This window comes from Otolemur garnettii, unplaced genomic scaffold, assembly GCF_000181295.1.
Source record: "Otolemur garnettii isolate 467f Iridium unplaced genomic scaffold, OtoGar3 scaffold00059, whole genome shotgun sequence".
Lineage (NCBI taxonomy): Eukaryota > Metazoa > Chordata > Mammalia > Primates > Galagidae > Otolemur > Otolemur garnettii.
The window spans coordinates 5,735,475-5,747,842 of NW_003852454.1; the positions used below are offsets into that span (position 1 = coordinate 5,735,475).

Here is a 12,368-nt window from a genome sequence, read left to right on the forward strand (position 1 = left end):
AAAACAATTTGGCAGTGCATTAAATATATACTTATTATCTGACCCAGCAATTATACTCTTAGGTATTTGCCCAGGAGAAATCAAACACTTAGGTTCATTCAGGTATTAGTACAGGAATGTTCTAGCAGCTTTATTTGTAATAGCGAAAAACTGAAAATAACCCAAATGTCCATCAACAGGTAAATAAGTAAACATATATTGTTGTATATCCATTTAGTGGAATGCTACTCAACAAATGAAAAGGAATGAATTAGTGATATTTACAATAACATAGGTGAATCTCAGAAACATCCAGCTCCTCTAAAGAGGCAGACTTAAAAGATAGGTTTGACTCTAATTGTATAAAACTGTATTAAGTATAGATCATTATTCACCTTGAAGAAGGGTTTCTAATGGGATTATGTGGGGAACCTCAAGGAAGTACTGGGAGGGTGGTGAAAATGTTACGTATGTTGGTTATCTACCTGTGCATGGCTTTAAAAATTCATGAAACCATACATTTTAAAAAATGGTTGATAGCAGTCTAGTTGACTGCATTATTGATAGCAGTCTAGTAAGAACGTGTGAATTTGTTTACCAAATATACACATACTGAAATTGAGTCTCAGATTATTAATTTAAGTATGAGATAGGATTATACTAGGTATGCTACTCATATTTCCATACATAAGGTATATTTGCCTCTCATTTGAACTAAAGCAAACTGATACTTTTATTTTTACCAGAAAGAAATGTAAATTTCTTATTACCTTAGTATCCTCGACAAAAATTTAATGTTCTATGATTTCATTTCATTTCTCTAGGTTACAAGAGAAGATAGTTTAAGTCATAAAAACGCCAACGTTCAGGATGCTGCCACAAACAGGTACAATTCAGAATTAAATTGATACTTTTATTTGCTACCTTTTCTGGGTCTTTTTTTTTTCTCGAGACAGAGTCTCACTTTGTCACCCTTGGTAGAGTACCATGGCATCACAGCTCATAGCAACCTCAAACTCTTGGGCTCAAGCAATCCTCTTGCCTCATCCTCTCAAGTAGTTAGGACTACAGGCACCCACCACAACACCCAGCTATTTTTAGAGATGGGGTCTCGCTCTTACTCAGGCAGATCTCAAACTTGTGAGCTCAAGCAGTCCACCCACCTCGGCCTCCCAGAGGGCTAGGATTATAGACGTGAGCCACTGCACCCAGCCTTCTTTTTTGGGGTCTTTTTTCTTTTTTCCCAAATCTGTGGTTTTATGGGTATGTTTTTTTTTTTCCTCCTAAAAGATAGGGTCTTGCTCTGTTGCCCAGGCTGGAGTATGGTGGTATGATCATAGCTCACTGATGCCTTTATCTCTTGCACTCAAATGTTCCTCCTGCCTCAGCCTGTTAGGTAGCTGGGGCTAGGCATGTGCCACCACACTGGCTAATTTTTTGTAGAGATGGGGTCTCACTATATTGCCCAGGCTAGTCTCAAACTCCTGGGCTCAAGTAGTCCTCTTAATTTGACCTCCCAAAGTGCTGGGAGTACAGGCATGAGCCACTACCCCTGACCAAATTACTTTTACGTGTTCTTTATTTTTTCCTTTGTATGGTTTTGAGTTATTGGATAGTATCCTTTTCTTTCAGCTTGAAGGATTCCCTTTAGCATTTTATATTGAGCATGTCTGTTTGTAACAAATTATCTCTGTTTTTGTTTATCTGAGAATATCTTAATTTCTCCTTCATCCTTGAAGAATAATTTTGCTGCATAGAATTCTTAATTGACAAGGTTTCTTTTTTTCTTTCAGCACTTTTAAATATGTAATCCTACTGCTTTCTGGTCTCCATAGGTTCTGATGAAACATTGGATATTAATGTATAAGGATCCTTTGTCTGTAATCTCTCCTGAAACTTTCAAGAGTCTTTACTTTTTTTTTTTGTTTATTTGTTTTTGAGACAGAGTCTCATTACTATGTTGCCCTCGGTAGAGTGCCGTGGCAACACAGCTCACAGAAACCTCAAACTTTGGGCTTACGTGATTCTCTTGCCTCAACTTCCCAAGTAGCTGGGATTACAGGTGCACAGCTATTTTGTTGTTGTAGTAGTCATTGTTTAGCAGGCCCGGGTCAGATTCAAACCTGCCAGCCTTGGTATATGTGGCCAGTGCCCTAACCACTGAGCTGTGGGCACCAAGCCAATGTTTTTGTCTTTCATTAGTTTAATATATTTGGTGTGGATTTCTTTGAGTTTATCCTATGGAGTTCATTGAGCTTCTTGGGTGTGTAGATTCATGTCTTCCATCAAATTTCTTGAGTTTTCTGCTATTATGTATTCAAATAGTCTTTTTGCCCCTTTCTCCTCTCTGCCTAAGATTCTTATAATGCATATATTGATTTGCTTGATTATATCTCACAGGTTTCTCAGGTTCTGTTTTTTTCCCCCATTATTTTTTCTTTTTGCTCTTGATGCTGAATAATCTCAATTGAACTATCTTTAAATTCACTGATTGTTCTGCCTGTTGTTGAAATTCTCTAGTGAATTTTTTAATTAAAAAAAATGAAAAAGGCTCGATGCAGTGGCTCATGCCTGTATCCTAGCACTCTGGGAGGCGAAGGAGGGTGGATTGCTTGAGCTTAGAAGTTGAAGACTAGCCTGTGCAAGAACAAGATTCTGTCTCTACTAAAAATAGAAAAACTAGTCAGGCATGGTGGCAAACACCTGTAGTCTCAGCTACTTACATGCAGTCCCAGCTGTGCAGGAGACTAAGGCAAGAGGATTGCTCAGGCTCAAGAGTTTGAGGTTGCTGTGAACTATGATACCACAACACTCTACCCAGGATGACAGTAAGACTCTTTCTCCAAAAGGAAGAAAAAGTAGCTGAGCATTGTGGTAGGTGCCCGTAGTCCCAGGTATTTGGAAGGCTGAGATAAGAGGATTTCTTGAGCCAAGAGTTTGAAGTTGCTATGAGCTATAATGACACCATGGCACTCTACCCAGGGCACAGAGTGAGACACTGTCTCAAAAAATAGATAATTAAAGTTACGGTGCTTTTCAACTCCAGAATTTTTATTTGATTCCTTTTAATAATTTTTCTTATTAATATTCAACATTGTTCTCTTGCTTCTCCTTAGTTCTTTGTCCATGGCTTCCTGTAGTATTGGTTTTTTTGGGACAGAGTCTTACTCTGTTGCCCAGGCTAGAATGCTGTGGCATCAGTCTAGCTTGCAGCAACGTCAGACTCTAGGGTTCACAGTCCTCTTGCCTCAGCCTCCTGAGTAGCTGGGACTATAAGTGCCCACAATGCCTGGCTAATTTTTCTATCTTTAGTAGAGATGGGGTCTTGCTCTTGCTCAGGCTGGTCTTGAACTCCTGAGCTCAAGCAATTCTACTGCCTTAGCCTCCCATGGGTAGGATTACAGGTGTGAACCACCACACTCAGCCTCCTTTAGCTTTTTAAGAATATTTAGGACAGTTGACTTAAAGTCTTTGTCTAAGTCCAGTGTCTGCTTTCTCAGAGACAGTTTCTGTTAATTTCTTTTTTTCTTGTGCCTGAGCTGTTCTTTCCTGTTTCTTTTCATGCCATTAATTTGAAAAGTGGACATTTGATTTTTATATCTGGAAATCAGACTCTTTCCCTCCCTAGGATTTATTGTTATTGCTTATGGGACTGTGGTTACCTGTTTATATGGTAACTTTTTGAACCCATTTTGTCTCGTGTTGTCCCTAATGTCTCTGTTTCTTTAATGTAGTGCGCAGCTAGTGGTTTGACAGAGATTTCCTTAAATTAGTGGAGTCAAAAAAGAGTGAGAGAAAGAAAAGAAAAAGTAATAGAAAAAAAAGAAAAACTTTCCAGATCTTTGCAGATGGATGCTTGGACTGCTTATATTAATGACTTTGGCTTAGCCTATATATGTAATCTGAAAGATCAGCGTATGGACTCCTAGGCACTCCTCACATAGTGCTAGAATTACGGAATTCATATTCTGAATATGAATCCTGCCCTTGGCACATGCTGGGCTGTCTAGACCACTCTCTGCCTCAAGGATCCCCCAAACATCTTACTTGCCTGCTTTTCCTCCTAGGCTTTGGGCATGTTAATTACTCTCCCTACTGTTATTTTTTCCCCTGTTATCTAGGGGCATATCCATTTACCTTCCAATGTTCTCAAGGAATATTATACCTCAGAGAGTTCTGACTTAGGCAAAACAAAGGCAAGTCTCTAGGGTCTGTCCTTTAGGGGTATAAACGGACAGATTAAAACAGAATAACACATTTCTTGGGAACAGGAATGTGAACTGCTGTCTTTAAAACAACTGGCCTTGGGGGATGGAGATTGGGATCTAGGTAGGGTGGGAATAAATGAAACCACCACAGAGCTTTCCCACTTCTGCCTCACATAGTGCTAGAATTACAGAAGTGAGCCACTGTGCCTCGCTCTATGTCGCTTTTTGAGTCTAGCTTCTTTCACCTGAAATAATGCGTTTGAGATTCATTCTTGCTGTATTTATCTGCAGGGTATTTTTTTGTTGTTGAGTACTATTCCATTGTATGGATATACCATGGCTTGTTTGCCACTTAAACATTTGGGTATTTTTTTTCCACTTTTGGTGATTATGCAAAAATCGCTGTAAGCATTTTTACAAGTTCCTATGTGAACATATGTTTACATATTTCTTGAGTAACTATCTAGTAGGGAGAGTTCAGAGTCATATAATACAGAATGGCTACTTTATGGCCACCCTTTTAAGTGTGTTTAACTTTATAAAGAACTAACTCCCAGATATGTGTAAATAGTCAGGAATGTTTTTAATGCTTTTAAATATGTATGTTTATATCCATAAGAAACATAAACAATATATTGTTTTGAGTGTTTTTCATTTCTGTATCAGGAACATGTAGGCAGTCCTTGGTTATAAACATCTGACTTATATACAACTCATACTTATGGGCAGAGACTATTACAGTAAATCCTCAAGTTATAAACATCCTACTGATGTATAACTCACACTTATAAACAGAGGCTATTACAGGTAATAGGTAGATGTACCTGTTCCAACTTACATACAAATTCAACTTAAGAACAAACCTATGGAACCTATCTAATTTGTAATTTGGGGACTGCTTGTACTATATATATATATATGTAATATATATATATATACACACACACATATACATACATATTTTTTCTCAACTTTTTTTGCATATCAAAATTAAATTATTAATTTAAATTAAATTAAAAAATTGTCCTTTGTTTCTTCAGTTTAAGTGCTGTTGCATGAGTCTGCCTTAGTTTATTCATTCTTTTATTAATGACAAATGTTTGTTCCAAGCTAACTTTGTGTGTGTTCTTCCTTGTGCATCCATGTTGTGAAGATTGTTGGAGGTGTTGAATGGAGTGCTGGGTCATGATAGGTGCCATGCAGAATGGAAGAAGTTCCATCTGTTGCTTTCTATGTTTTGCAGCAATGTACACTGTAATATATAGCATTAATCTTCTCTTGAAGTGTTAGGAGAATTCATTCTAGAACATTCACTACTTGGAATGCTCGCTCTCTTTTGTCCTCCCTTTCCTCTGAGCTATTTCTTTTGGAAACATAAAGCTGTTTTTTTCTTCTCTAGTAAACTTAGGTTCACTACTTTGATGTTTTGCATTTTCATTATATCTGAGTATAGGATTTATATGGATTTATTCTCATTATTCAAGACAGGCTTTCATTATGAATACCTGTGTCTTTTTTCAGTTCTGGAAAATCGTAAGCCATTATCCTTCTGAATAATCAGAATCCATTGGTTGAAACATCTTAATCGCTTATTTGTATCTCATAACTGTTCTTATTTTTCATCTCTTTGCCTCTGTTTACCTTAATGTTATGGATGCAAACAGTTCTAGCTTATACTTCACCATTATATTTATATATGTCTTTTCCCATCTAGGGTTTTTTCCTCATCTTCTTGTAGGATTGATCAGGAACTGCTGTGTTGCTTATATACTTTCAGTGATATTGGTGAGGATGGAGATTTCCTGCTGGATGTGATATCTTGGTGGATGATGGTCTTTTGGGTGTGGATTTTCCTCCTGATGTTCTGTTGATGCCCTCTGTAGGACTGCTCCTGTTCTCATTATTCCTAGCTGGAGCCAAACATCTCTGTCACTACAGCCAGGCTTACAGGTAACAGCTGCTGTGGCATCTTCTCACCTGGCTAGTCCTGTTGCAATATCTGGGACACTGTAGATACTGCTTCTGCCTTCTGCAGCAGAGTTCTCTAGCCTGGCTTCTCCTGGTGGTTTCCTGACTATTTTCACATATCTCAGGTACTTTGTATAATTTCTGGTCCACTGAGGTTTCCTGTTGATGTATTGCATAACAACTTTACAAATATAGAAATCTATTGATCTGTTTTCTCTATTTTTCCACTGTTATATAATTCCTCCAGATTTGATGCTGTTGAAGAAGACTGCAACATTTAATCTGTCATAATCTTGAAACCATCCTATTCTATGTATCTTTCAGGATTTACTTAAAGTTTTTGAACTACCACTGGCACTCTGTAATGGTTTTTAGGTATTACGATTTTTTGTTTTATTGAAGATAAATCTTTTCTGTCATTTTAGTGAGATTTTAAGAGGGAAGCAAGGAAGTCTGCCATTTTGATACTTCTGGAAATGAGTCTGACGTGGATTTGAAAGCTCTTCTCTGTAGGTGGAAAAGGGGTTCACAGAGGCATATAAATGCAGAGCTGGCTACTGTCATGCTCCTCACCAGCTGCAATTTCTTCTTCCCTGCATGAATTTTTTTATGCTTCTTTTCTAATCTCTTTCTTTGAGAATACTGCCTATACCTACAGAGGTCCTCCATGATATGAATTTGTCTTTCTGTCTTCCCAGTGCTGCGTTAAGTGAGAATAATGTGCCGCTCTCCAGAGAGTCTCTTGCTCTAATGCATACCACATCTGCAGACAGTGGTTCTGTTCTAAAGGTAAGAATACTTCTTAAAATTTTTGCCAAAGACAGTCTTGAATTGAATCCTGTAGTAAAGCCAGGGACACCTGGTAATTTCTGATTGACACTGTGACTTAAGCTATGAGAAAAGCATTGAACCAGAATTCTGTAGGAGGGAATCCTATTGCCACATCCCTCGCAAGAGAATCTCAGGGTTTCTTCTCCAGTTTGTATGTTATTTGTTTATATTTTTGTTTTGGGAGTGGTCTTGGATGCTGATTTTTCCTTTTAAAAAGATGTAATGTTAAATGCAAATAGGTGCTTTTTAGGTGCTTATAAGATTAAAGACTTAAGGCTATATGTCTAATGCATGAGTGATTTGGTTGAAATTTGTCATCTGATTTACTGTAGAGAATATAAGCTGCACAAGAGATTTGGCCTATTTTGTTCATTGCTGTGTCCCTAGGATCTCAAACACCACCTGGCACATAACAGACATAAACAAATATGTCAAGTTTTTTGTTGCCTGAAATAAACTTTTTGAAATAACAAGGACCAATCATTGTGTTGCAATATAACCAGCTCATCCTAACTTCTCCCTTTCCTGTATCCATTTGCCAAATCCTTACCAATTCAGAAACCATAAAAATCTAATGCATTGCCCATGAACATTTTAATTTACACATTAAGTTAACAATTGTCTTTTCAAATCAACACATAAACCATTTTGTTCTTTTATTGCATAATGTACGTTTATTGTAAAAATCTACCTAATTTTTCACAAAAAGGAAAAATCACTTATAGTCTTACTACCCAATGACAGTGTATAGTTGATATTTAGGTATATAATCTTTTAGTCTTTTAAGCTTCTTTTTTTTTATTAAATGATAGCTATATACATTAATGCAAACATGGGGTACAGTGTAGTGTTTTCATATACAATTTGAAATATTTTCATCAAACTGGTTAACATAGACTTTGTGTCATTTACTTAGTTATTGTGTTAAAACATTTATACTCTAGTTCTAGAAAAGTTCACTTGTACCCTTGTTAGACAGACCATATAGGTGATCCTTCCAGGCACCACCCATCTGCCCTTCTCCCCTTCTCCCCCTATATTCTTGGGCTAGAATTAGGTTGTAGCTTTCATTTGAGAACTATAAATTAGTTTCATAATAGGGCTGTGTACATTGGATACTTTTTCTTCCATTCTTGTGATACTTTGCTAAGAAGAACATTTTCCAGTTCTATCCATGTAAACATGAAGGAGGTAAAGTCTCCATCTTTCTTCAGGGCTGCATAGTATTCCATGATGTACATATACCACAGTTTATTGATCCATTCGTGGATCGATGGGCACTTGGGCTTCTTCCATGACCTGGCAATTATGAATTGGGCTGCAATAAACATTCTGATAATCTCAAATATTATCAGAAAAAATTGAATATCTTTATTGTAATGTGATTTTTTATCTTCTGGGTATATACCTAATAAAGGAATTGTAGGATTGAATGACAAATCTTTTAAGCTTCTAAAGGAAAAAATGACCAGCCCAAATAGTTTCAGTAAGAAGTTTATTTTCCACAAATTAAAATTCTAAAAAGAGCAGACAAGAGAAGGAGGGTGGGGGTGAGAATAAGGATAAGAAAAAAAAGTGACTAATTCTCACATAAATTGGATTCGATTTTGACTAAAGTACATTCCTTAAACACTAATTTTTACTTCAACTTGTTAATATGTTGTTTAGGATACAGGATGTATCCTCATTTAAATGTGAATTATGTTTGTAATTTCCCCTTTATAATATATTTTTTCCAATTTTAATAGCAGGTGTATCCAGATTAAGCAGAATGATTTTGAAGTATTTCTTCTTTTTCTGTTGTCTATAAGATTTGGCATAATCTGTTTTTTGAAATTATCTTTTATCTTTATTTATCAATATTAGTTGTCTACTTTTTGAGACTTTGGAAAAAAAATAAGAAGAACTTAATTGATGACTCCATACTGAACCTCAGGGTCAAAGCATCCTATAATAGCCATATTCTCATTTGACAATGTGAATGTGAATGTTTCTTTGCATTACTATTAGTATTATTGCTTAATCCTTCATTGCAGCAGTCATCTGATTTCCTTTCTGAATGTATTTATCTTCATTCATTCTTTACGAGGTTTTTGTTTCTAGTCCTTATCTTAAACATTATTATTGTTGTTAAATTTTAAGCCTTTTTAATTTTGTGAGGGCAAAAAGTGGAAACCTAATAAACACATGTATATGTAAAAATAAAACAAATATAATAAAATTCTAAAAATATACATTGACATCTTTGGTCATTGAAAATCATTAAGTGGAACCTGAGATATTTTTAGAACAGAGAAGGACATTTAGTTCAAAGATATATTGTGTATGTAAAATATGCCAGACAGCATACTAGGCATTAGAGATTTAAAAGTGAATGAAATATGGTCTTAGCCCACTGTATATAGTCCAGTGGGAGAGAGAACTTTGCACAAGCTATTGTGGGACACAGCCCAGGGAAGGTGTGGGGGTGGAAGGAGGAGATGTTACAGGAGAAAGATCAATTTTTTCATGTTTGTAATTAAAATTAAATCACATGATGAAATTAAATAAGAGATTCACCAAGGCCTGAAAGCAAATAGAAATAAAGATGTATAAATCAGGGGCCTTATTTGTTACAAACTATGTCCAATATTCTTACTTCTTTTATTGTCAGATGGGAATTTTATCTTCTGTTGTTTAAATTCTTTCCCCTGTTGCCCCCACTGCAGTACAAAATTGTGTCCCCCATAAGGTACTTTTAATACTAATTAAACAAAAAGTATTAATTAACATTTATGGGGGAAGAGTGCATATTGTATTCTTTTGCAAATAGTGAAGCACCATTTATCTAGATAAAGAAGCATATGGAATTTAGATGCCTCCTTTAGTCACTGCCTCCTTTGTTGAACCTCTTACTATTCTCATCTAATCTAAAAGCAAAGAGGCAGAACAGTCTTAACCCCACCCAAGTTTTGTCTTACTAAAAGGAAGGGCTATTTGAAAATTTACATAGCACTGTAGCTCAAAGCCCAGCTGTAGCCTAGGTGCTCCTCTGAGCAGAAGTGGAAACAAACATTAATAACCATGACTCACAAATGTTCTGCTTGTTTAAAGGATTAACACTAACCAGGCCTGGGTCAGAACTGTAAATAAAAGATAGAGAAAAAAACTTAGTCTAATAATTGAGTCATTTAACAATTCTAGATTCCTTGTCTTCCATAGGAAGCTACAGATGAATTAGATGCCTTGCTTGCATCTCTAACGGAGAATCTGATTGACCACACAATCACACCTCAGGTAAATACACTTTAAAACAGCAAGATGGAAAGGAATTTCTGTTTTGAAAGATGTTCCTGCTAGATTTCAGTTTTTACCAGATTAGTTTAACTTTTCATCAGTAAGAGTTTATATTTCAATAACTTCTTAATGTTGTCTCTCTACTTAAATTCTACCAATCTGAATGTATGTGTCACTATATAGAAATCACATGTTACTATAAGCCTATTTGTAATTCAATTGCCATATTAAATAAAATGAGAGAGAACATGGGGATAAATTAGCTTCTTGAAATAAGTATATATTTGATTTTCCAAAAAGTTTTACGGAAACATAGGAGCATGAGAATGATTGGCATTAAACATAGCAGTCATTATTACAGTCCAGAGGGTATTCTGATAAATACAGTCGTCCCTTAATATCCAGGGGAAATTTGTTTCAAGACTCCCTTCAGATACCAAAATCCATGGATGCTTAAGTCTCCTACATAAAATGGCATAGAATTAGCTTATAACCTGCATAAATCCTATTGTACACTTTAAATCATCTCTAGATTACTTATAATACTTATACAATGTAAATGCCATGTAAATAGTTACTATACTGTATTGTTCAGGGAATAATAATAAGAAAAAGTCTGTACATATTCAGTATAGACACAGCTATCTAATTTTTACCCCAAATAGTTTTTAATTCATGGTTGTTGGAGTCTATGGAATTCGAACCCATGGATACAAGGGGCTGACTGTGACCCTAATACAAAAAAGAAACAGTTCCTTCTCTCTAGGGACTTATGATCTAGTTTGGGTGCAGGATACACAAATAATTACTTTAATGCTTTGTGAGTAATATGACAAGAATTGCTGTAGGAACTGGATGCCATCCTGAAGGCTTGGAAATACCAGTGGTACTTTCTGTGGTGCTGGATGTTTGCTTAGGTCATTAATTCTCTAATTTGAGTGTATATCAGAACCACCCAGAGGGTGTATTAAAACACAGACTTGTGGGCTCCACCTTCAAGTTTCTAATCTGGTATGTCTTGGGTGAGACTTGAAAAGTGGCATTTTTAGCATGTACAGATGTGATCCAGAAACCACCTTTTGGGAACTACTAGCTTAGATCAAGAAACAAAAGACTTTATTAAAGAACCACAAATCTGGAAAAGTCTGTCAAACCATTTTTGTTTACTATTTTTTCCTTTTATTTCTTACTCTTAATGTGCATTTTAAAAATACTGTAAGGAAAATTATACTACGTAATTTTGGGTTTGGCAGTGATCTAACTTATATTATTAAAACATACATTTATATTTTTTTCTTACCAGGATTTAAGGCTACCAGTGCAAGGACTAGTTTAAGTTACCATAAAATAAAATGAGTGGGTTTCATTAGATTATAATTCTATACATAGAACTAAGATCTAGAAAATGAAACTTTAAAGAAGAGCATAGGCTGAGCACAGTGTCTCGACCCTGCAATCCTAGCATTTTGAGAGGCTAAGATAGGAAGATCACTTGAGGCCAGGAGTTTGAGACCAGCCTGAGCAACATAGCAAGACCTCATCTCTACAAAATATTAAAAAATTAACTGGACGTGGTGGTGCATGCCTGTTGTCCCAGTTACTCAGGAGACTGAGGCAGGAGAATCACTTGAGCCTAGGAGTCTGAGGTTCCCATGAGCTATGACAATGTCATTGCATTCTAGCCCAGGCAACAGACCTTGTCTAGAAAAAAAAAAAAAAAAAAGAATATAAAAGGTGCCAGTAGCACAGTGGTTATGGCTCCAGCCATATACATGGAGGATGGCAGGTTGGAACCCAACCTACAACCACATCTGCAACAAAAAAATAGCCAGGCATTGTGGTGGGCACCTGTAGGCCCAGCTATTTGGGAGGCTGAGGCAAGGAAGAGAATCGCTTAAGCCCAAGAGTTTGAGGTTGCTGTGGGCTGTGATACTACAGCACTCTAACGATGGCAACATAGTGAGATTCTGTCTCAAAAAAAAAGGTGGGGGGAACAATATGGCCTGTTGACAGTATGGAATGTTCTTTACATTTATACTCTCTTGCCTGGTTCAGCGCCTGTGGCTCAAGCGGCTAAGGCGCCAGCCACATACACCTAAGGTGGCG

At 36.4% G+C, this 12,368-nt stretch overlaps 1 protein-coding gene across 1 annotated transcript in view; it reads left to right on the plus strand.

Moving 5' to 3' along the window:
- Positions 1–12,368, plus strand: part of EPB41L5 (erythrocyte membrane protein band 4.1 like 5) — a 114,499-nt gene that overhangs the window by 95,917 nt on the left and 6,214 nt on the right. Inside the window, exons 20-22 of the mRNA XM_003792637.3 lie at positions 804–865; positions 6,854–6,944; positions 10,188–10,262. Of these exons, the coding sequence (XP_003792685.1) occupies positions 804–865; positions 6,854–6,944; positions 10,188–10,262 (228 nt within the window). The remainder of the gene's footprint in view (positions 1–803; positions 866–6,853; positions 6,945–10,187; positions 10,263–12,368) is intronic.